The sequence below is a fragment of the Protopterus annectens genome, chromosome 9.part0 (assembly GCF_019279795.1).
Source record: "Protopterus annectens isolate FY-2018-M chromosome 9.part0, PAN1.0, whole genome shotgun sequence".
Taxonomy (NCBI): domain Eukaryota; kingdom Metazoa; phylum Chordata; order Ceratodontiformes; family Protopteridae; genus Protopterus; species Protopterus annectens.
Window position 1 is genome coordinate 905,554,968 of NC_056743.1, and position 26,720 is coordinate 905,581,687.

The window sequence follows — 26,720 nt, forward strand, 5'->3', positions numbered from 1 at the left end:
TCTTGTAAAATGGGTTAAATAGTTCAGTGATCGAAGGGAAAAAGTTGCTGAACTAAACATGTGCTTCCCATATCTATCCATGATCCTAGAATCTCTGTTAGGAAGATGGATAGATGAGGACGTCTCAGATGTTTCCTTTTTGGTGGCTGCAGCCACCACCATGGCATCAACAGGCACTCCCTTTGTCAAAAAGGCTTTGTCCACTGGGACAGAGATGAACTTATTTGGCTTCTGAGGGACAGGTTCCATGGCCTCCAGAGACTCCCACGCCTTACGAGAGATCAGCTCCATGAGCTCATCTTAAGGCAGACACACCCAAGAAGTGGAAGGTTGAGACCCGAAAGCCTTCAAGAGCACGGACTCATCTTCAGTAGGGCTTTTGAACTGCCATCCGCCCCTCTGATTAAGGATCTCTAATATCTCCGCAAAGGAGATATCCTCAGAGGGGGATCGAGGGGACCCTTCTGACTCATCCAAGTCAGTGTCAGATGTCAAAGACTCCTCTTGCACAGTCTCTTCCTGGGTACCTCCTCAGTGGGGGGGATCTGGGGAGGTCTCAGAAGAGCAGGGGGTGCCCTGTGGGGCTACTTGAGGCTCAGGGTCTCTACGCTTGGGTAGACCGGTAGAAGCAGGAGCGGACACAGGCACTTGAGGGGAGGAGGAAGCCACACCTGATGCTGATGATGTCTTTGGAGACAGGACTCTCCTCATAGCATCAAACGCACCATAGCTCCGACAAGAAGGGGTAGATGGCTCTGAAGGGACCGTCCGATCCTCCCGCACCATGGCCATGGGCTCCGAGCTCGAGGCAGAAGCTGAGCTCATCCGAACCAAAGCCCCGAGAGGAAGAGTTGGCACCGACAAATCAGTACAACTATCTTCCCCGGACCAGAGAAATGAGTGTCGGCTCCTAGAGTCCCCAGTCGGCGCCGAGGACGTCCGGGTAGATGGAACCGATAACGCCGGTGCAGGTCTCGGCTCCACAGGTTCAACAACTATCAGGTCGGGCTCCTTTGGCTACAAAAGTCCAGTACAGCTCAGAGGAGGAGTAGTCAAGTCCGGGTTAATGGTCTTCGGCTCCGACGGAGGCGTCGGAGCCGACAACAATTAAGTCCTGGTGCCCGTAGAAGCTTCTGCACTAGCCGGTCCATATCCATATCTGAGAGGCTGACAGAAGACTTTGAGGAGTGCACTGAAGGTGCTGATTGGAGCAGAGGAAATGAGGGAATCTCAGAGACCGGCTCCAAAACTGTGAGCTGGCTCCGAAAAGAAGGGACACTCTGCTCAGAGGACAGTGGAACCGATGACCCTACACCCTCCATTTTTTTAGTCTTTTTGGATGCTTTCAAGTCACCTGAGGATTTGGAAGATTTTGGAGGATCTACTAGCACCATCCTGGTCGCCCAGCGCTTCGGAGAAAGGGTGCTGAAGTAAACCCCTGTCTACTAATTTTCTCCTTCTCTCCAAAAGTACCCTGGAGGAGAAGAGTGACATATACTGCAAGAGTCTTGGAGGTGTTTAGCCCCCAGACAATAAACACATTGAACATGCCCGTCAGTGACAGACATTTTTTGTCCACAATCCGGACATTTCTTGAAGCCAGATTTTGGATGAGGCTTCTCTTTCTCATCAGACATTTCTATATCAGATTAAACAATTTTAAAGAATTAAACAACACACTTAGAAATATCTACCAAAGTACACCTAAGGTTAAATACAAGGCCAACTCTTAGGCCCAACACTATAGAAAAACAGAAGCCAACACAGGGCACTAATCTAAAACTAAGTCTAAGTCTAAAACTCTATAGATTTTATATATATATATATATATATATATATATATATATATATATATATATATACTATCCTATGAAGAGTGAAGAAAAAATGCTTTTAAACTTGCAAATAGAAGAATTTATCGATTAATAATGGTCCGAGCTATCTGGAACACCGAGATCTGTGCCGCGGCAAACTAGATCTGAGGTAATTCCAGCAATGTATCATGGGATAAGGGGCTTGGTCTCGAGTTACAGACAAACCTGGAGCTTTGCTATAGGGCGTGTCGGAGCAGAGGATCGGCTCCAAATCCATCAGTGAGAATAAACGGCGAGATTTAACAACCTCACATCCTCAGCTTCGATTTCTTTAACTTCTCCATTTCTAATCTCCTTTTCCTCTCTCATTTTTTCTACTGCAAAGTTTTCCATGTCTGGATTTCAATTCAAATATCGTTGGTGCTGCACTTTTTTGTATGGATTAGTTTTGCTTTCTTCTTTGAATAGATATTACACCATATTAAACCTCTTTCTTTCCCATGTCCATATTTCTTCTTCAGATGTCTCCTGATCTTCCTGTTTCTCCTTACTTTGGGGACTCGTTCCATCATGCTGTGATGTAATCTGTGTTGGATCTTCTACACCAAATCCTTCACTTTCCAATCACTCCACAACTTCAACTTCTATTTTTTTAACTTCTACTTTACTGATCTTCTTTTCTACATTCCCTCTGTGATATTTTTTATTGTAAAATTTTCCATATCTGGATGCTTTTGTCTGTATTTCTCTTCAAATATCTTTGGGGCTGCCTTCTTTATATTAATTTGGCTTTTGCATAAATATTGCATCATATCAAATCTCTCTTTCCCATGTCCATAGATTTTTTTTTATACTTTCTAAAAATCTCTACATTTTGTTGTTTATATTTTTGCACTTCCTCAGATGCTTCTTTTTCCAAACAGATCAACATTTCTTGGTCTATATACTGTTTTTCACAAAACTGTTATATTAATGAACACATTTTTATTTGAAGCTTCAGACAATTTTTCTTCTGGAAGTATTTTTCTTTCCTCTAATTTCTCTCTTAATCTTTTTATCTTGTATCTGGAAATTCTAGTCTTTTTGCATAATAGTAGCAATACAAAGCTTCTTTCTTATCCCCAAGTGCATTCAATCATCTTTATGACTCTTCTTTAGCCTATCAATTTTTGTGGGCTGTTACTTCCTTCTAAGCTTGGCCTGGCCCCATTGTAGGAACGTTTCTGTATTTTGAGGATTCTACACGGTCATCTTTTTTAATCCTGGCACCAGTGTGCCTACCGGGATTGGGTACTTTTTTATCCTGGATCTTGTGCACCCAGCTATCTTTTTTAATTTTTAACCTACATGATATATGCTATATAAATACAGTCTATATATCAGTGTCATCTTGGTGAGATTTTATGAAAAAAAGGGTCCACCTTGTGAAGGCACTCACCAAGACTTGAGGACAAATTCGAATGCAGCAATACTACTCTCCGTTACTTGCTGACTTATCTCTCCATTTGGACCCCTAACCCTGATGCCAGGCTGGGTGACTATCAATGATGCCTGAGGTGGGGATTGTGTCAAAGGCCTTGGCTAAGTCTAGGTAAGCCAAATAAACAGATTTGCCCTTGTCTAGGGCTTTGGTAACTGTCACGAAGGACTCCACCAAGTTTAACAGGCATGATCTCCCCTTGGCAAAGCCAAACTGTATAGGGGTCGAGCATTTGGAGATTTCCTATATCTTTGTTAATAAGGTCCACGATGATTCATTCCATGGCCTTACAGATAAGGCTGGTCAGGGTAATGGGTCTATAGTTCCCAGGGTCTATGGATGCACCCCTTTTGTGTAAACGGATGACCGTAGCAGTTTTCCATTCCGGTGGGACAAAGCCAATGCTTAGGCTGTGATTGATGTGTGCTCAATGATGATGCTAAATCCTGTTTTAACCCATGTACAACCCAGCTCAGGATGTTACCTGGTCCCATACAGGTTGTATTTTTGGCCTTGGAGATGCTAGGCGGGAAACAGGTGTTTGGGATGCTTTAGGGTATATGTGGCGGAGACAGGGGAGTGACGTTTTCACTGAACTTGTCATCCAGCAGATTTGTTATATCCACAGGTTCTACATATGTAGCACCATTAACTACAAGTTCAGTGCAAATCTAGGCCTTACCTTTGAGGTTACAGATGTAACTAAAAAACACTGTGTGATTATCCTTAGTTTGGGAAACTAATATGGATTCATAGTTAGCGTTGGAGAACTAAGCTAGGAGTCTTATTTGCTTGTTTAAGTTGAAGAGGGAGTGTTTCCATTCCAGTCTTGAGACTGCTCCTTCCTGCTCTTGGACAGCAATTTCTTTCTCCTACTGTATAGCCTATTAATGGCAGTTGTCCACCAGACAGGTTTGTTTTTCCTTGAAGATCTTGCTTTGGTTCTGTCAGTATGGCAGAGTCAATACAATTGTACAGGTGCTTGTATAAAGCACTGGTGTATAAATCAGCACTGGTGTATAAATCAGCATAGCTGTCTGTATCAACCAGCTGGTCCAGGGCACTGGAGTTAATGAAGTACAGGAACCTTTGAGCAAGTGAGTTAAAAGGGTCTATATTAGATCACCAAATGCTTAGGTAAACAAACGGTGATTAATCGACCCCATGTAAGCGAAAGCTTACAAAACCAAACTGTCAGAACAGCGATTTTTTTCCAAGGAAAAAAAAATCACTGTTCCAACAAAAAAGCACATTAAAACATGAGATTAAGTGGGGGGCTTCACCCCCACACCCCCCTACTTAAATATACCAACTCCGAGACCGCACTACAGTGTCGAAAACGGCAAAGTACAGAAGCGGCCAAGCAAATTCTTTCCAAGGGAAAGAATTTGCTTACATGCCGCTTCGATATTTTGCAGTTTCGGTTTTGTCAGTTTGACCAAGACGCATTTGAAAACATGCATCTTCGGTCTACTGATAGGAACCCAGTTAAAACACATACAACAATTTCCCCAGTCTATGGATGGGTAATTAAAGTCACTCAAAACCACAGTGTTTGGTTGTATCTTGATTGACTCAAGTAGATCTAAGTAGGCTGAGTGGATGTCTTGATTCATGAAGGGGGGGTCCTACAGCTGGCAATGACCTAAAGAGGGGTCTTACCTACAGTCAATTGCACCTGAAGTAATTCAAGAGAATCATGTTGTTGAACCAATCTAGAGGTGTATTTCTCTTTAATGATTATTGATATACTACCATCTTTAGTACTCACATTTTCAGTTTGCGGTCTGAACATGTGAAAAGAAATTTAACCTGGTATAGCTGGGGTGCTCTCCTTCGCCTTAAACCAGGTCTCAGTGACTGCACAAATGTCAACATCTTCCGGGGTGAGGACTGCTTCCAGTGAGTGCAGTTTCTGGTTTAGACTCCTAGCATTTAGCTGCATAACACTGAAGTTGCTTTTGGAGAACATTTTTACATCGGGAATTTTATTCTTGTGACACTGCCTTAAAAAGGCACTTTGTCTCTCTTCATATAGTCCAGTGAGGTATAGCTGATGTCATTCACCCCCACATAGACCATAACGGAGTTATACCACTACTTGTGGTTGAGTGGCTTGAGTGCTTGAGTGACTTGATGGATTCTGGCACCTGACAAGCAGCTAACTGTAACCCACTCCTTATCCATTCTGGTGAGGGAACATCCGTGTGTCTCACAATGGAGTCACCTATGACCAATACATTAAATTTTGTGGTGTTATGCCTTATGGGTTTATTTGTTGAGACACTGGTGTGCGTGCGTGTGATTCATTACGTGTTGTGATTTTTTGCATTATGTGTGTAAGTGGTTTATGTTTGGAAGCCCTTTGATCTTTTGGTAAGTTATCAGTGAGTACCTCTGCATAAGTGAGTTTATCCATCATGTCCTTATTTAGTTTGGGAAGTGTGTGCATGTGCTGACAACCTGTTTGGCATTTGATCTGTTCTTATGTGAGAGTCTTGCCTCCAATTTCACTGTGTAACTACATCTCTCACATAAAGTATTTGTTTGTTTCAGGAATAACTGGTTGTCAGTATACATCAAACAATTGCTACATTGCCTCAGGATGCCCATGTCTATCAGAGTGGCCAGAGATGGGAAACTGCTCATCCATGACAGCAGGATCTTACTGTATGTTTACTAGGAAAGTGAATGGGTTAATTTAACAGGATTGTGCTGGTAGTGTCGAGACTACAAGAGGGACCTGTTCTTTATGTGGACTAAGGTTGATCAATAAGGCAACACTGCTCAACGTGCAACTAAGTTGCTCCAAGAGCAGCAGAAAAGCTATCTATATGGGGCACTGCTAACCTTTGCTGCTTGAAGAGCAACACCATGCAAATGTGAGGCTTAAACATGAGCAAAGAGAAACAAGTTTTAAGCTAACTACCAATCAGGAAAGCACACAATAAGCCTTCCACCAGCAATCCCCAACTCAGACATGTTAGATCAGCACACTTCTGCCACGAGGGTACAGAAAAACACCTTCTTAATGTAAAATAGCTGGTTTGGAGTCCAACTGCAACAAGAACACAAACTACTTACAACAGTCCTACAACTAACAAATACAATGTAATACAGTGCAATTTACTTAAAGAAGCAGTAGAGCAGTAGATGGTACTTTTTTTTTTGCTATAAAGTGCAAAAATAACAACAAATAGCTTAAGAAACTGCTGAAGTACAGTCACAGTATATAAGAGAAGTGCAAAAAATACTTATTTTTGTCTTTTCAGTAGTGGATTGCTCCACGTGAAAGCAAATTTTCAGCAATCAGTAGCAAAGTCACTAAACGACAAGCAGCTTGAGCACCTATGCCAAATCCCATGGAAACACGAGACTTAAATACAAGCAAACAGAAACTAGTTTTAAGCTAACTACCAAACAAAAAAGCACACAATAAGCCTTCCACCAGCAATCCCAAACTTAGACAGGTTAGATCAGCTCACTTCTGCCACAAGTGAGCTGAAAATCACCTTATTAATGTAGAATAGCTGATATGGAATCCTAGTGTAACAAGACCACACAAACTACATACAACTAACGGATACAATGTATTACAGTGTAACTACTTAAAGCAGTAGCAGACAATACTGTTTTTTTTAAATACTACAGTCACAGTATATAAGAGAAGTGCAAAAAATGCTGAAGAGCCCTTCTGTGCGTTTCCCAGATCAGATAGACTAGATAAACACCTACTGCTACTAGATGAATAATCCCAGTCCTTCTAATATAATAGTGCAGTAAAGGAGTGTCAAGTGTGAAATGCTACCAGAAATGTAAGTTACGGATACAGTTTATAAAAGTGTGATTATTCAATAAATGTACTTTGCTTTATATAAATGAGCCAAGAGCTACTCAATTATACAGAATTTATAAAGGCACTAAAAACAGGATAAGATTATTAATAAGCCCTCCAGCCAATATAACTACATGCAGAAATCTCAATTGTTTCCCCAACCTAAACTGACCAGGCTACCTTCCGGGGCATTAAACGGAAAGTCCACTGACCTCTTGATGTAAAAACAAGTGCTTGCTAGACTGTCAAAATACACCATTGTAAATACTTGAAATATGAGCACTATTAAATCAGAATAAATATACATTCAAGGGTAAAATACAGTGTATTTTAAATCATAAGTGGTTCATCAAAAAGAAGAAACATTAAATTAGATTAGTTAAAGCAGGTTAGTAATGAAAGAATTCAAAGTCACTGACAATAATTAAGCCATAATAAGCAAAAGTCAAGGAATTCAATCAAGCCTAATTTGAGTACAACCCAGATTAGTAACTACAAAGGACAATTAATTCTCCCAGGTCTCTCAAACAGGCACATATAGAGAAAACAGTCATAAAGAAGAGTTCTAAAGCTGTCAAAGTGTAGCAACAAATCATGTCAAATTAATTAACTGATCACAGCAATTAAGTATTTGATGTTAAAACTGAAAATCAAGCACCCAGCCCTGCTCTGTATTTTCCATAATACCTCCAAACATACATCAGTAACGAAAATGTGCAAGACGCCACCACCTAAAAATACACAGACGTTTAAAAACACAGCTGGCTGAAGACCAGATTTAAGAATCATACCTGCAAAACAACAAACGAGATATAGTACACAGACAGGTCAATAACGTAAACTGGTAATCTTAATGCTTCTCGAGTGCTAATGTTATGGAAGGAGGAAAATAATTATTAAAAAGAAAAGAGTGGAAAAAAAAACATGGAGAATGGGATGTAACTTAAAAAAGAAAAGAAAACAATACTAGAAAATATTACTGACTCTAGGAGTCAAGTCATGTCATGATCATCTTTAAGACAATGAAATAAACAGCTAGGGTAAAGTAGTGAGCATGTTCAAATGGGTAGGCTTAAAAAGGTAAAGGAGCAACATGAATACAGAATAACTACATGTATTCCAAAAGGAAGGTGGTTTACAAAGGCAGAAAAAAGAAAGGAAATATACTACATATACTTCTTCTAATGTCAACCCTCTAAAACACAAGGTGCTCCTCATGAGGAACCATCACAGAAGAACCTAAATGGTAAAACACGCAACTGCTGCTGCTTGGACTTCATTTCAAGATTCCGAAAAGGTGAATGGTAGATAAGGCAAAGGCATCAAGTCACTAAAAAGAGGATGTCCTTTTTCCAGTGTTCAAAATGAGCAGGGTATTCAATAAGGTAATACATTATTATTTACTCCCAAGTGTTTCCAGCTAAGTACATCTGTGTAGTCAGTGCATAATTATAAACAAAATCAGAAGCATATCATTTAAGTAATCTTAGTAATCAAGCATCCGATGTATCATTGCAGCAGACACCATTAAAAAGCAAAGTCAACTCTGGACAAAACTTTTAGAATGTAGTCCCCCCGTTCCCCCCCCCCCCCCAAAAAAAAACACAAAGAAAAACATACATACATTTGGGAGCATTCGTGCCTCTCAATATATTACACTAAGACCTTGGGGTAAAAGGAGAGCTTTTTTCTCCCTTGGTTCTATGATCTTGAGATACTCAAGCCGCATTATATGGTTAAATGAGATTCAACTAAACAAATCTGCTGAATCCCATTCTGAATACAACTGTATCACTGTAATTCATGTATCCTACTATTTAAGGTAGATGGTGCCTCTTTAAATCAACTATTTCCAATTTATTTTAACTTTAATCAATTAATAAATAATATATTTTAGAATATAAAAATATTCTTATTTAGTCCCACCATGAGTTGTTGTGGGATAAACATCTCTGTAACATGTTTAATCAGGAGGTTTATTAAATGTTAAATGATGGCACTACATTTACACTCCTGAAGGCAAAATGCTATGGCGCCAGAGATTTTAAAAGTAATACACTACAACAACTGCACATCACCACAGTAACTGTCTGTAACATGACTATAGGTCTCAATCTCCCTTTACAAGCGATCAAAAATAACCACCAAAACAAAGTGACCAAGTCCCAAGAGTTTAACATGTTTTCGCTGCCTTAAGCAAGAGTGGGGTGAGCAGGGCACCTAACTGCAGGTGTCAACTTGCAGGGTAAGCTAAATGTTTTAAAAAAGGTTTGACAGCTTACTAGATGTCCATTAAGAAATCACCATCTTTACCTTATTAAATTATCATGTATGACATAGACAATCCCACATTTATATAAATGAAAACAAACCATATTGACAAAATTTTAGTTGTAAACATTATACATCACTTATCTATCCAGTCATTGTCAGTTAAACATTACATAGTTCATTCACATCCTACCTTCTTTTAAACCTCATTCCTCCTCTGCATGTACTGTTCCCACAATTCCCATTTTTTTCTATGTAATTTGTTCCTACACTTTTCTAAAGATCCCAATTTCAGTTGTTTTATCTCTGCTACTATATTCAATACTTTTACTACAGTTGGTTTAAACTATGACTTTCATTTTCTAGTGACTGTTTTTTTGGCAGCCTCCACAATTATACTCAGCGAGGCCTTTGATTCTGTATCATAGTTTAAAAAAAGAAGATATGTACTTACCATAATGTTCCATCTGTTGTCCATTTTCGCTCTTCCTCAGCTGATGGGCTCGGATCCGATTTGGCCGCTGGTAAAGCTTGTGGTAATCAAAAAGCTCTTGAGCTACTCCCTTACCCATAACTCACCAACCCTAAGCTATCTCAGATCTTGTTTGCTGATTTTTACCAGAAATGAAATGTTTAATATGCATAAATATAGGATACATAATACTGCATGTGAACAATGTAGGAGAAAACCATATCTGGATGGCAGAATAAAGGATGATGTTCCTCTAACAGTTCATTCTTCCAGAAGTTTGTAAATAAAAAAGGATGGGGGTTAGTGAGCAGGAAGTTGAGGAAGAATGAAAATGGACAACACAAATGGAACATTATGGTAAGTACATAACTTCTTTATCTGGTATTGTCAATTTTCATTCTATCCTCAAGTGATGGGACAGAGTTCCCCAGCTACCTATAATCCAGGGTGGACTCTTAAGGAAGGATATTCCTGAGCACAGTTGAACCAAATGATGGTCCATCCTTGGAGACCACATCCAGTTTATAATGGTGACAAAGGTATGGGAAGGAGACCAGGTTGCGGCTTCACAAATGTCATCCATGGACGCTCTGGATAGAAAAACTGAAGAAGTCACCATGGATCTAGTTGAATAAGCTTGTACAGGTTGTGATAAGGTAATACCCAATTTGTTATAAATAAATGAAATACAGTCAGCCATCTGACTAAAGTTACTTTGGCAACTGGTTTTCCCAATTTCAATTCTGCAAAGGAAACAAAAAGCAGGTCTGTTTTATTGATGTATTTTGTTCTATGTAGATAAAAACGTAACTGTCTATGAACCATGTGACTAAGTGTCTTTATTATGCTCTGGACACTGCCAGTACAAACAGATTTGCTTCTTAACTTACTATCTTTATGGTATTTAAAATACTACTACTGTACCAGGTGACAAAGTGATTTTATTACACTCTGGACACTGCCTGTACATACTAATTTGCTTCTAAACGAACTATCTGTTCTCTTGTTGTACATATGAATGTATCCTGTAAACAGTTTTGACAAACTGCATTTGATATGCTCTATGTACTCAAATGTGCAAACTGATCATCTGTCTAAACTTGTGATGTCACTCTGTTTTTCTCTCATTAATGGGCTATATATTTATTATGTATATGATTGTGGAGCTTTTCTCCCTGGGCCTCCACTGAAAAAGGGCACTAGCTCAGTCAGACTATCCCAGTCAATAAGTGTCAAATAAATAATAAACATTCAATAAATTTAACATGTATTTGCCTTTGCTAGCAAAATTAGGAAAGAATACTTGCAAATCAATGTATTGCTTGATATTAGAGACTGACACCGCCTTGGGTAGAATGGAGGCATTTTGTTCATAGTGTCACTCTATCCTTGTGGAGGTTTTGAAAACAATGCTTGAATTTCTGAAATTTGTCTAGCAGAGTTAATGACCATTAGGAAAAACAGTTTTCCAAGAAGATATTTAAGGTCACATCTAGCTGCTGGTTCAAAGGTGGGAATGTATTAGTGCCTGCAGTACCAGATTGAGATCCCATGAGGGAGTAGGGTCCTTAATGGTGGTCTCAAAAAGAGAGTGCCTCACAAGAAAGCTTTGCAAAACTTATGAGAGGCTACTGAGAAACCTTCAAGTCCGATGTGAAAGTCTGATGTCGCTACTAACTGAACTTGTAACAGTAGAGGAGCTAGCCCCTTCTTTAAAAATTAGGGCTAAAATCTCATGTATGTTATGTATAGGAGCTGAAAAAGATTCAATATGATTTTGTTTTGCCCAGTAAACAAATCTTTTCCATTTACTTCTATAAAGTTTTCTTATACTGAAGGTTTATGGTTAGATAAAACAATATGTCAGACAGGGGAAGAAAGCACTGGCTGTCTGCCTATTAACAGAATTGGAGAAACCAGGCTGTCAGCCGAGATTTGATATGTTGGGATGGATCATGCCTGTCAGGTGAGACAGGAGGTCTGGCAGCAAAAAGATTACAGCAAGGCTGGCCCCATCGACAAAAAAATCATTTTCATCATGTTCTTGTTGAGAGACCACTAGTGAGGTGGAAGAATGCACCTGCTCAGTTTGTTTGCTATCACACTGGACTTCCCCAGAATGTGCATTGCTATGAAAAAGCAGTTGGAAGAGATCACACACTGCCACACTCTGAGCACTTCTCGACACAAGGGGTATGATCTGGTCCCTCCTTGTTTGCTGATGTACCAAACCACTGACATATTTTCCCTTGAATTGCAATTGTCCCCAAAGGGAGAGCATCTTAGAAGCCCTGTGATGCTAAAAGGACTTTCTTCTTTAGGACACCGATATGCAAGTTGGCCTCTTCAAAGGACCAAGTGCCTTGGACTATGCTCCCCAGAAAATGCCCCCTCACACCTCATCTGGGAAGTATCTGTGGTCACTATGCTCTTGGACTGAGGAGGAATGAACAAATGGCCTTGTAGAACCTAATCTAACTTATTCCACCACCTGAGATCTCTCTTGCATGTCTGAGTAGTTTGAATCAGGGTAGTCATGGGGTGTTAAAAGTATCAACCATTGTGTTGCGAGCATCCACTGGAGGATTCTCGTGTAAAATCTGGCTAAAGGTACTAGTGTTATTGCCACTAACACTAATTCTAGAGCTTGAAGGACCAAGTAGGCTCAACTCTTGGAACTGCAGATTATTTTCCTGACCTGTGATCTTACAGTTTGAACCTTTGAGGGAGGCAGTGAAGTTATCATTGTCAAAAACTGCACCTATGAATTCCAAATTTCGAGTTGGTTCCAGTTGTGATTTGTTGTAGTTTACGGTTATTCCCAGATGAGAATAAGTCTGGAAAACCTGATCTCTTGCCTATTATCAACTGATGCCTGGTCCGGGTGTTAATGAGCCAGTCGTCTAGATATGTCTAGACATGGAAACACCCAGAGGTCCTGCAGGCTCAAGTGACCTGCTACTACTGCCATTCATTTGGTGAACACCCTGAGGGCTGTTGTGAGACCAAAGGGAAGAATTCTGAAATGGTAATGACTGGCTCCTAGCCAGAAGTGCGAGTACCTTCTTGATCATCTCTTCATCTTTATGTGATAGTACATATCCTGAAGGTCTATCGAGCACATCATTTGTCCTTGCCCAGAAAAGGTAGAATGGACTGACACGTGACCATCTGAAACTTGGTGCATTGAATTGACTTGTTCAAGTTGCTGAGATCCAAAATTGTTCTCCAGTCCCCTGTTTTCTTTAGCACTAAAATGAGCCTTAATTAAGTTCCGGATTCTATCTAGTCTTTTTTCTAGCAGCTTTTGTATTAGAATTGCTGCTTCTTCCCTCTGATTGGGTGGAACATCAAGGATTTTCCTTGACATTGGAGGTGGAAGGGAAAAGGGTATTATACAGCCTCTGGAAATAATCCGCTGCACCCAAGTAACTTTTATGTCTAGCCTGGCTCTCTCGTGCAGGGATAATCAACCCCTGACTGCCTCCAAAGGCGGGCAATCAGGCCTCCTTTCAGGAGTGCTGGTAGGGTCTGTTCAAGAAAGAACTTCTGGACCCCTGGTTTTGCAGGCCTCAATTGCCGCAGGGGTGACGTCCACCATTAGAGTTCTCCCCTCTGCCCCTGGGGGAAGTTCCTTCATATGTGTCCTGGAAAGGAAAGTGGGATTTCCTGAATCACATCTTTCAACCACCTCACTGATTCCTTGAAAATGATCTCTGAAGGGTCAAAAAACGTACGTCCACTGAAGACAGGGTCTTTCCTTCCTTCTCACACCTGGATAATGTGTCTTTCACTTTGGGGCTAAACAGTCATGCCATCAAAAAGAGCATTGATGAACGAAGTCTTGAAGTGCTCCACAAAAATCACATAAATACACCCAGACATGTTTCCTGATGGAAATGCCTGAACCTGCTGCCCTTGAGGTTCCTTCAGATACATGCAAAGTCAGTCTCATGGATGAATTTGAAATAGATTGCAGGTCTTCCATCTGAGATGCCACGGATGATTGGACCTCTGCAGAAATGGATCCTGAGAGGGTATTTGGCAGTTCCTTAATCAAATCCATCTGTAACCTTGTAAAATGTGCCAAATAACTCAGCGACCTTAAGGCAACAGTAGTTAAAGCACAGACAAGCTTCCCAAACCTGTCCGTCACCACAGACTCCCCTGTTAGGGTGATGGACAGTGTAACTGTCCTCAGCAAGTTCCTTTTTGGTGTCCGTCGCCAGGACCATGGCATCAACGGGCACCCCTTTACCCCAAAACGCCTTATCTGAAGGTGGTGCTATAACCTTGTCCAATCTCCTGAATATGGGCTCAGCTGTGTCAAGTTCCTTCCATATCCACCGAGAAACCAAATCAATAAGCTCGTCAGTGAACAGAGTAGCCCAGGAGGTAGACGGGCCAGTACCAAAAGCCTCCAGGAATACAGACTCCTCGGATGAAGGGCTGTTGGACGTCCAACTACCTCTCTGTTTTAAGATCTCAAGGCAGTCTGAAAACGAGACATCTTCAGAAGGTAAAAATGAACAAAAAACTGAATAATAAACTGCCCAAAATCACCAAAACCAAGAAAAATGAAAACATGTAGTTAGGAAGAGGAAGAACTCCACTTCTTCTAAACCAGCACTAAAATAGTTTATTAAATGGAATGACAAAAACAGAAAAACACTTCAGATGTACATAAATGCTTAATGTTATCACATTTTCAACCTATAAACAGACTTCATCAGATGTAAGCATACCCCCATACCACTTCCTCTCTTTTATATTAAAAGTAAATCCTGAACCACCAATGAAATACAAATCCTATTATAAAACAAATATTTTACATAAAATGACAATATCTATAAAACATCCCTTTTTCATGTTAAAACTAAAATATAATATACTATAAATATACTATTATGTAATACATCCAATATATCAATATAAATGATTATAAAATTACATAAAATAAAAATACAACTATTTATTTCTCCAGGCTTGTTGATACTGGTATATCATTCTATTCTTATCCTAGGGCTCCATCTAATGGTCACATTTGTTATACTCTAGCTGCTCTCAGTTTCAAAACTGGTGCAAGTGAAACTGATTCAGTTAAACCAGGGGATATATTGGCTTCCAATAGAATCTGCCAATATAACTCCCTGTATTCAATTTTTGTCTCCCAAAACTCTCTTCAGGTGGTGACCATGGGGACCTTTCACCTTCGAGTCCATGTGCTTCTTCTTGCACTTCTTCCTAGATACTTAGAGGAGGTATTGGAAGAAACTGTAATACCCTGCTAGGAAGCCTACGGTTCTTGGACTGCCTGTCCATGTGGTAAAAACTGATGAGGCTCCAAGGGCACAGACATCAAGGTAGAAGGCTGAAGATCTGACAAGGTTGGATCGATCAGATCTACCAAGACAAAAACACCCTCTTCACAACCTCGACGGCAGAACTCTGGGGAAGAAAACCTCCACTCCAAAAAGACAAGCTTTTGGACTACTGTCCTCCCCCACTCCAAAACAATCTTCCCGAGGTGGAAACCAGAGCAGTTATCCAATGCCGAGACTCCAAAGCACACAAATGACTCTGACAACTTCAGAGTAGAGTCTAACATCTCAGATCCGACAGGGAAGCTTCTGCTCTGAGAGCCCTCTGGATCAGATAGAATCAGAGCACTCAAGAGTAAGCTTTGCATCTGAAGATACTACTATCTTCGGATCTGAGCTGGATGGAATGGCTCGGATCCGGGGACTCAAACAGTTAAAGGAATCTGATGAGGAATTTGAAATGGGGGTGTATTTAATGGGTGGACCTCCTGTCCTGAAGGGATAGAAGTTGATAAGAAAACAGTCTGACTCTGCACTGACAGGACCTTTCTCATCACTCTCTCCATGACTTCCTCACTCAAACTTCTGGAAGAACGACTCAAAACTAGAGTGGGGGACCTGGATCGGTGATGCTCCAAAAAGGGTGAAGGCACCGGATAAATGGATGTCGAATTTCTTGTCCTGGGTTGAGAAGGAGGGCTCAAGGAAGTTCTGAGGTAGTCTGGTCCATTCGTTGTTTTCTTCAGATCCAAGGGTGACATTGGATCCAGCTTAGATGTTTTCCTGGATGGCTCTGAAACTGGGAAGGATGATGTGGATGGTTGCAGAGATGAAGTCTTCAACTCTTTACCTTTGGGGGATTGAGCCCCAGATATTGCCTCTCCAAAAAGCAGAAGGTAGTAAACCTTTAAAAATAACTTTATTTTTCCTTTCTACTAGCTCCCTGGGATTGAAACCATGGCAGATGGAACAATCCTCTTGATGATGTAAAGACTCAAGACAGTAAACACACAGTGTAAGCATCAGACTTAGGAAGCTTGTGCCCATGCTTAATGCACTTTTTAAATCCAGCAGGCCTTCTGCCATAACTACAACTGTAAAATAACAAATTTAAGAAATAACAGATTTTTTTTTTATTAGAACAGAAACAAAGAAGAAAAACTACCAGCAATGGTAATAAACAGCTACACCAAGTATAGAGAGAAATGGAAAAATAAAGCAGTACACACTGTACAATAGTTCAAGAGAAGGTAAGGGATAGGAACTATATGAAATACAAGACAAATTAGAAAATATAAAAATTTAGAAGATAACTATATTATTTATCTGAAAACGCTCAAGAGCTGTGGTCAACCACATCTTTTGCAAAAAGCGGACGAGAGCTGAGGTAGCTTAGGGTAAAGGAGTAGCTCAAGAGCTTTTTGGTTACCAGGAGCTTTAGTGATAGTCGAGTTGGATATGAGGATCAGATCTGAACCCATCAGCTCAATACAGAAAATTCTTTGGAGTCTACTTGGGGTATAAAAATACCTATGTTTTACTTCCAAGCAAAGATCCTATATCTTCTAGACTTTGTTGCATATCTGGGAGACATGCATATATATAAATATCCACTGTTTTTTGTTAATCGGTGATCCAATCTCTCTTCCCAATTCTTTCTAACCTCCTCTGATTTATCATGCATTTTATATGTTGTACTAATTATTCTTTTTTAAGAGCAGCTTCTGTTCTAGATTCTATTAAAAACTCTGCCAGTGCTGATACTTCACTTAGGACCCCCTATTTATTTCTCTTTGCTTATACTCTGATATCAATCCTTGATAAGGAAGGCAATCTCTAGCCTGCAGTCCAAGTAAATTATTGGCCTATTCCCATTCCATTCCCTTTCTCTCTCTAATTATTTGCTCCAAATACCTTGGTTCTTTTGTCAGTTTTCTCCAATAAATTCCAGTCCCCTCTTGCCTACTGTCTATATCCCTAATTGCAGTCATCTCCTTTCCCCATTCCCATGTTGGCTTAGTTCTTAGAATACTTTTGTCTGCTTTACGAATATAATATTCTGTACAGTTATTGTTACTCCCCTTAAGGATCTGCAGCTAAAATCCCAGTCTCTCCTTGTTTCTTGAGCTCCCTCCATTTCACCATCTTTGCCTTGTTAGGGGCATCTGTGGTAATGTGTAATATACTTGGATTTGCTAAATTAACAGCCTACACTTACCTTAGCCTGAAAGGGCAAGGACTACAATAAATAGACTTAAAAATATGATCAGCTGCTTTGCATATACAGCCCCTATTCAAGACTGTTACAGCAATCAGGACTCAAACTGTGCTTGCACAAGATGCAGCCAGACACAAAGCGGCAATGTGGAGTTTTATTTATTTTGTCTTGCTGTGATAACAAGTCAGCTTGCAAATTAACTGCCAAACTGTCTTTTTTAAGGTATAGAAACTTCTTAAAAAAAAACAAAACAAACAGAAAAAAAAAACAGAATAAGTTAAGGCCCAGGAACCTGCGTTCAATTAGCAGCTCAGGCTCCTCATGGCTCATGTAGGGGAGGATGGGTGTGCTCATTCAAGAGGAAGTACAGGGTGGAGTGGGATGCATACCTTCTGTGTGTACCCTAGAATGATGGGTGAGGTGGAGCATATATTCTGGGGGTGGATTTTTGTCCCACCAAACTACCATATGGTGGTAGTTCTTATTAGCAAGTGGGTAGGAATACTCACTCATATGAGGAGAGCACTGTAGATTCTTGAGATGATATGGGTAACTCATTCTATCACCCAATGGGTGGGGTAAAGTTAACTAAAAAGTTCTCATCACTGAAATGTGAGTAAAAGTGCAAACACTCTGATGCCTGACAAGATGATGGCCCTTTCACATGTCTCTCACCCTAATGGATCTGAGGGATGGAACTCCTCAGTTCTAGGGACTAAACACATCAAATTCAATGGGTGAAAAGCTTGATGTCTTGTAAGGGATGGAGGGAAAGCAAGTAGGGAAAATAAAGGAATAGGTAGACAGTATACAGCCTGTCAGTATGCAATCATTAACAGACAGGGGTGGATAGTGACCAAATGAAATGGGTGTGTTACCCAGGGCACCAAATTCACTAGCTGTTACTCTGGGTCTGCTGAAATACTTCCCAGATTACTTTTAGTGCATCATTTTCCAGAAAAAAATGAGGTAAGGGAGTAAATGCAAACTGATACCACAAAGCTGGAAATGGAAACTAGAATACTAACCTGAAACAATATCCTTCTCCTAACTACGAGGAGGAGCACAACCAAAATTTTTGCTTGTGAGAAAACAAATGACTTGTACTGTCACAGCAGCCAGCTAAGTCCAAAAGGCACTAGAAAATATGTAAATCCAAGGCATGATACCGGTGCCAAAAAACACTAGGTTAACACTGTCAAAGAAAGTACACAATAACTGACAGAAAATCATAAAAGAACTACCAGGCCCAAGAAAAATGGCTGGGCAATTTATCTGTAGACAAAAAAGAAATACCTAATTAGTCAATTTTTCACATTAGGACCATCTGCAGTAAACTGGCATAAGATCTATACCTCAGGTGTTTCCTTTTCCTCATAAAAATCTCCAACCGGCATTCTTGGGCTGAAACTAAAGTGCTCTCTGCTGACATTCTGCACCTGATGTCGAGACAAATACTGGAACAAAACAAATACATAAAACTGTCAAGGATGTGCACTAAAACATCACACAAAGTACTAAAAAAGACAATACTTTCATAAAATTGTATTATCTATAGCAACATATAGTCCAAAGCTACCTCAAAGTATTTTTGCTTCCTAGTGAAAATACAATACTAACCAAACTTTCTACACTAATATCCAACATATAAATTTAGCAGGATTTCAACTAAAATACTCATTTTTTTCATAACTATGAATTAAAGGCTTAAAATATACATTAGATCTCAGATATGTGTCAAAAACAAGTGGAAACAAGTCTATTAGCCTGGTATGACCCACTTGGCTGTATTTCTCCCCCCAAAAAATAACAGATGAGAAAAGAATTCAAGATAACAGCTTAAGCAGCAGGAAAGCTAGCAGGGCATTACAAGCATGAGTTGCTTTACATTCAAATATGCAAATGCTTGCTAGGCAATGCAGTCAGTGTGCCCATAATAAATCCTGCATCCATCATGACTATCAAAAAGTAGTTTGGTAGCTGCACTGATGTGCATTTCACAATAACTACTGAAATAACTGCCATTTTTAACTCTTATTTGAGGGCAATTAATTAACTGTGATTGTGCAGACACTAAAGCTACTGACATTTTTAAACATGCAGCTAATATTTCAAAACTTAAAACATTTAAACCTATTTATGGGCAATGAATCATGTCTGTGTAGATGATGTTGCAAACAAGCAACAAAGCTAAATAATCATAAACACCAAGCAATGTGTACTAAGCAACAAACTGATGCAGTGTACAAGCATCATCACACACATGGGTGGATACATGTGGAGTACACCTCTAAGCATTCTCATAGCCTTATATCAGTGAAAAGATATAGAGCAAAAATTAAGTTCTGCTACTCACTAAAAAGGTAGAAATGTTTTTAAATTGTAACAGTACAGCATCAATATCATGCTTGCAGTACAGGTTTACCCACCACTGGTTTTGTCTTGTTCAGATATGGGTAAGCCTTTCATCACCTAACATAGTATACTGCTTAACTATGTCAAAATACTTCCTTATACTATTCTTTGAGGAACTAGTGTAAGACATTCATATAATAATAGTGATAACATATGTCGGTGTGAAAATGGAAATAGGTGAAAAAAAACAGTAAAAACTAACAACCTGGGTAGACTTCACCTACCGGCTAGTAACTAAACTGTGTGGATGTCAGCAAAGAAGAAATCTGAAGAAAGTAGAAAATCAACTAGAAACACAGGAGAAAAAATGCTGGTGGAAGAGCCCTGCAGCTGTTCAGTAAAACGCAGTTCAGGTTTCAGTTTTGCATTATTACTGTATACTTCAGCTTTGGTACAGGAGTCATCTAGAGGAAAAAAATCAAATGCAATTCAGAGGTGTTTAAAATAAATGAGACAATGGAAGAATATATAAAGCAAAATGACAACAGAATGGAAAGAAAAGAAATCAAAATCTGAAAAGGAGGAAAGAATGGCAGGATCTGAAGCTTCTCAAGAAGAACTGTTTTAAAAAAACAGTACATAGAGAAAATGTGAGACTTTCTGCACACCAGAGAAACTAGAAGGAACAGACTGCATTGATTTTATGAAACTACAAATAAGCACTTCAAGATGGCTGCAACACTGACCAACAGCTTAACTTCAGCTCTCAAAGTGTGAAAACAGAAACTGCAGCCAGAAACTGTCAACTTGAGTAAAATTCTGTTATTGACTAGTAAGTAAATTTCCTGGATGACTACAATGAAGAAATGAAGACAGCATGAAAGAAAATCAACTAAAAAAAATAGATGGAAAAAAGACTGAATGGGAAGAATCCTGCAGCTGTTCAGCAAAAAAAAAAAACAGTTCAGGCTCCAGCTTTGGTGCAAGACATGGTTTCCAGTAATCTGGAGGAAAAATAAGTAAAATATGCACAAAGCTGACTAATATTAACAAAACACCAAAGGAGTACATCAACTCATATAATAAAAAACTGGAGAAAAATGGAAGAAGCTTTAAACAGATATGCAGATGAGCTGATAAAACTGCAAAAATCAGAGGTCAAAATGAATAAAAAGGCTGGCCAAGTATGACACTGTTCAAGAAGAGAGGACAGATTGTGTAGACACTAAAGCTACTGACATTTTTAACCATGCAGCTAATATTTCAAAACTTGGACAAACTGCATTAATTCTATGAAGGCACAGATAAGCAACTGGACTGGTATTCCACAGCAGGAAGTTAATTGAAAGGGCACACCTTGTGCATGTTCCAAATATGGCCACGAGAAAGCAGCCAAGACCTTTATTAGTAAAAATGCAAATCTACCAGCAGAAAGAGCTGAATCTGACAAAAGTGCAAAGCATTAAAAGTTGGAGACAGCAGAGTGTTTATAGAAAATGATTATTCACTGTGCACCAGGCATAAAAGGCACACATTTATACCAGTAATCAGGGAATGTCAAAAGGCAGGTGTGAGATTCAAGCTGCTATGTTGAGAATATTTTTTCCTGGAGGATCAAAGTCAGACACTGGTAAGCATTGCTGTTCTGGCAGCATCAGGTGAGCTCTCGCCGGCCCTTGCAAATCCAGGGGAGAGGGTGCAAGTCTTGTGCTGGGCCATACCTATATTTGTAGCAGGGCGCCAAGGTGAACAGCCTCTGGCATGTTAGAACAATGTAGGTAAGGGACGTCAGCAAGCCAGATCCATAACTTCAGGATAAGGATTGGCTGTAAGGGCTGGGTTGGTCGGGCTCGGGCATGAATTTAAAACTGTTATTTGAATGTATGTATGTTAATGTCTTGTTTGTTTGTTGGTTTATTTATTTATTGGAGCTTTTCTCATTGGGTCTCTACTGAAAACAGGCCTTTAGCTTACCTGGACTAACCCAGTTAGTAAATGACAAATACATGTTTGATGCAGAACAGGCTAAGGAGAAAATGCAAAAATAGTTCAACAAAAAATGAGCCATCAAACAAAAGGGGGACTCTGCTTCTCATTGTCCTGGTAATAAAGAACACAGAGAGACTTTGCAAGTGAAACCTTTACCACTGTTCCAAAGGAAATGCTTGACAGACAGGGAAAAACACAGGAACTAACCAGAAGAATAAGGAGCACCGTGGAACTGAACCAGAATCTGAAGTTGGGAAATGGAGATGAAAAGGCAGAAAACCAGCAACATGGAAAGTAGTAAATAAATGTGAGACTACAAAGCATCAATCACATTTGTGAAATGCAGCTGTATAAGAATAAGTAGAAAGAGTGGACTTTTTGTTGACTCTGCTAAACTTGTGAGGAACTGAAAGTAATTTCAACCATTTCATGTCATTAATGGGTACTAACTTTGGGTGGCATGATGTCAGGGAATCATCTTGGGCTAGGCTTATATAGGCTCCAGGGCCATTAGCCTAGTACACATCTATGAACCTATAATGTTTGGAAGGATTCTGAAGGGAGGAGGAAAGAAAGAGCTAAGTGTAAGCAAAACATTTTCATTTTCTTAACAGTATTTCTATGAACATTTTCACAATATAAATTGCATATTTTATAGTAATGTGTTTTAGTTCTTCTTGTAGTGATAAAGTTATTACAGTAAATAGGTGCCTTGTTTCCTTTCTTTCTTTTTGCTATTAAGAAATGTAAGCATTACAGTGCAAAAGGTGAAAGAAAGAGAAGAAAAACTAGACAAAAGCAGGTTTATGTTAACAGGCTGCAATCTTGGGTTGCTGAGGCGGAAGACAGGGTGTAAATGTACACAGATCGCAATTTATATTGAGCTGATATGTTTATTCTTACTTTTGTATAGTTGAATGTCTGTATTAAGACCCTTGGTTTAATTAAATAAATTTTAAGGGGAAACAAATATGAGAACACTGAATATAATGATAAGCTTTCCTTTAGCAATAAATGTTTCAGCTTGTTTTTCAGACTGCAACAGAGGAACACATTTTTATTTTTTCTCTTACTTTTCCATGGAGGCAATCTGATAATAAGGCAATAAAAGACAAAACACTGGTTTCTTCAAAGGTAAAAGTTAATGATTTCTGAATTTATGCAAGTAGTTTTCACATCTGGGGGAGGGAGAGCAAAGGTAAAAAAAGAACAGACACCAATTAGTTTAAGTAGTTTAAGGTTTAGCCACAACTTAGACTATGAAACCCTCATTCTTGGTGATGTCAATATAGACTGGTCCAAACTTACTAATGACTCACCACAATCCAGCATCAACTTACACGGTTTCCATCAACTGATTACATCCCCCACCCATCTCAATAAAGACTTATCTTCCAGCTCCACCATTGACTGGATACTCACCAACTCTCCTCACCTCTACCATAGCCCATGTACCCTACCTGACTCTAAGTGATCAGCTCCCCACCTCTATCCTTAGACACACCTCCCAGACACACAAACCACGCCTATTTAGAGATTGCCGTAAGCTCTCTAACTTCAATAACACCCAGTTTAATTCCATGCTATGCAGTATTGATAGGTCCATCCTTAAACATATCCCTCTTGATGATGCTGTCATGAAATTCAACAACAGGGATAGCACCTGGAAATTATGGCTCAAAACCAGGCATACTCCCCATCTACTTAAATACAAAACACTACGTAACCTACTTAAGAAATTGGTCACCAAAGACAAGACCTCTTACTATGACTCTCCTCAACTGGACAACAGGTCTAACCCGCGCAACTTCTGGACTACTCTTAACAAAATACTTTACCCTAGCAAGCCTTCTTGCCCATCACCCTACCCCAACAAATCTCCTCCTGAAATTGCTACCCTACTCAACGAACACTTCACTGACACTATCCAAAACCTTACACCCTCAAATACTAATGCTGAAACTATCACTACTACCAACAATCCTCATAGCCAGAATCTTTTCTCATTTAAACCTGTCAACTTCCTACATCACATCCATTCTTCTTAAGCTTAAACCATGCTCTCCCTCTACTGATAACCCACCTCCTACATTTCTCAAACTCACTGCTGAATCTATAGCCTATCCTATATCCATTCTTATTAACAGATCTATACAAGAGGCTACAGTTCCTACTATCTGGAAATCCTTCTATACTATTCCACTGCATAAAGGTGGCAACTCCACTGATCCATCCATCGTCCCGCTGCTATTCTTTCTCCCTATCCAAGTTGCTCGAAAAATGCATACATTCACAACTTCTCAACCATCTCCTCCAACACAACCTTCTCACTCCCACTCAGCATGGTTTCCGTCCCCACCACAGCACATCTACCGCCCTCCTCTCTATCACTCATACCATAGCCAATGCCCTTGATAACAATCAGATAATATCCTGCCTTTTCCTTGATCTTTCCAAAGCCTTTGACAGTCTCTCACCCTATACTACTTTCTAAATTATCTAACCTCAACCTGTCTTCTTCCCCCCTTGCTTGGTTCTCCAGCTATCTCTCAGGTAGGCAGCAATCTGTCAAATGGCTCTCCTCCTGCTCTCCCTTTATATCTGTTCCAACAGGTGTTCCTCAAAGCTCTATCTTGGGTCCCCTCTTATTTAATATCTTTACAAATGAACTATTCACCTCTTGTAGACAATCTTCTCTTATGCAATATGCAGATGACTCTACACTCATCCCAATCTCCAGTAGTATCACAGACCTTCTCACCCTTACTCAAAACTCCTTTCTAACAACAGAGAAATGGCTATCTGACAATCTGCTTATCTTTAACCCTAAAAAGACCAAGCTCCTGCTCTTTCTCCCCCGCTCTTTTTCCAATCACAAATCTACATTTACCATAACATCCTCTAACAACACAATCATAAAACCTGAACCACACACTAAACTGTTAGGCGTCATTATAGATGACAAGCTCAAATCTAACTTACACTTACTGGAAGGAATAAAACAACAAACCAGAAACTTGGCTTGCTCTATCGTAACAAAAGATTTCTTACTCCAAATGCTAGACTCTCCCTAGCTCAGTCCTTCCTCCTGCCCACACTTCTCTACGCAGCCTCAATACTAACCAATATACAAGCTACTACCATGAACAAACTGCAACAAATTTACCATAAAATTGCAAGATTCATTACTAACTCACCTTACAACTCCCATCACTGCCTTGCCTTGAACTCATTACAATGGTTCGAATTCCCTCAACTACTGCTACTTTCTCAATTTCAGGTTATTCACTCCATTCTACACAGGCCTTCATCCTGTCCAGCTCTCACTACTCTTGTATCTACCTATACCCCTTCTAGAACCCTCCACACCTCTAACCAACAACTTCTGAAAGTAGACCATCCAAAGAAAAACTCAGGCAAACTGCAATATAACTGCTCTATAGCCCACACTTGGAACATACTTCCTCTGAACATCCGCGCTCCATCATACACCCTGCATACTTTAAAAAGGAACTCAAACATTATCTTCTCAACACTAAATCAGGACTCAGCTTAGAACCTACCTGATATGTCCCCTTTATACAAATGGTGCTCCTTTCCTCTGAGCTCCTTGAAAGCACCTATACCTTCCTACAAAGCCTATGCAATAAATTCTGATTCACTTATATATCCCTTATTTGATTACTTGTATATAACTTGTTTTTTCTACATAAAAAAAAAAACAAAAAAAAAAACCTTAGGGGTTCATATACTCATTTCATTGAGAAAACCCTCTTGTTGTAATTTGAATAAGTTTGACTTATAATTTGTATTAATATGTTATGGAGTTATAATTGGTTATGGTACTTTCTATGCTTTGTTACCTATGTTATCCTAATTGTTTTTGTAATTGGAGCTTTTCTCCTCGGGTCTCCACTGAAAACGGGCTCATGCCCAGCTGGACCAACCCAGTTAACAAATGTCAAATAAATAAATAAAGTAGAACCACAGGCAAAAACATGCCATGGAAACCTCAATTTTGGGTTAACTAGGATCTGTGTTAGCTGCTATTTTATTTTACTTATTTTATTTAACATTTGTTGACCGGGAAGGTCCGACTAGGACAGAGTCTATTTTCAGCAGAGGCCCAGGGAGAAATGCTCCAGACGCATGTCTTTAGAATGTGGGAGAAAACTGGAGTACCTGGAGGAAACCCACGTGAATGCAGGGAGAACATACAAATTCCACACAAAAGGCACCTCAGCAGAGAATCGAATGGAAGAACTGGCACAAATGTTTCCATCAGGAGGGGTAAACTTCATTATTTGAAGATGCAGTTATATGTGCCCATATTAAGTTAATAGGTTACAAGGATGTTTTTTTTTTTTTTTCTTTTCTTTTTTTTTTTTTTTTTTGAGGGTTTTTATTAAAATAAAATGTATTGTAAAATGTGCCACATGTTCCACTGTTGCTAAGAAAAAAAAATTATAAAGACTTAAACTGACCTACATTAACGGGTGCGTGTATCACAAAAGCTGTAATCAGACATTTAAAAAAGCTGCCATATATAATAGGTGGGAATAATGACTTCTTACCATATTATCTTGAAATGCAAATGGTCTCAGAGGTATACACAAAAAGGAAAGAATACTTAATTATATTAAGCAAAAGCAGAGTGCAAATACTAATGCCACAGCCACAGAAGACACATTTGGAAAGAACTAAGCATGTTAAATTGATAAAGAAAGGAGTTCAGAGTGGATATTCTGCAGAATGTCATGGACAAAGGAAAAGAGGAGTACATATATTAATTTCCAGAGGAGCTCCAGTAGTGATAGAGGAGGATAAAAAGATGATAATGGCAGATATGAAGTAGTAAGGGGCTACTGGCAAGGGATGAGGATTGCAATGGCATGTATACATATTCAACCTAAAACTGTTATTTTGGAGCTTACAAAATTTTGGGAGAAATCAGCTTTCAACAGG

At 39.5% G+C, this 26,720-nt stretch overlaps 1 protein-coding gene across 1 annotated transcript in view; it reads right to left on the reverse strand.

The window, feature by feature from the left end:
• The window catches only part of BAZ2A (bromodomain adjacent to zinc finger domain 2A), a 3,667,728-nt gene that overhangs the window by 2,678,247 nt on the left and 962,761 nt on the right, over positions 1-26,720 (reverse strand). Inside the window, exon 10 of the mRNA XM_044083634.1 lies at positions 18,767-18,868. Within this exon, the coding sequence (XP_043939569.1) occupies positions 18,767-18,868 (102 nt within the window). The remainder of the gene's footprint in view (positions 1-18,766; positions 18,869-26,720) is intronic.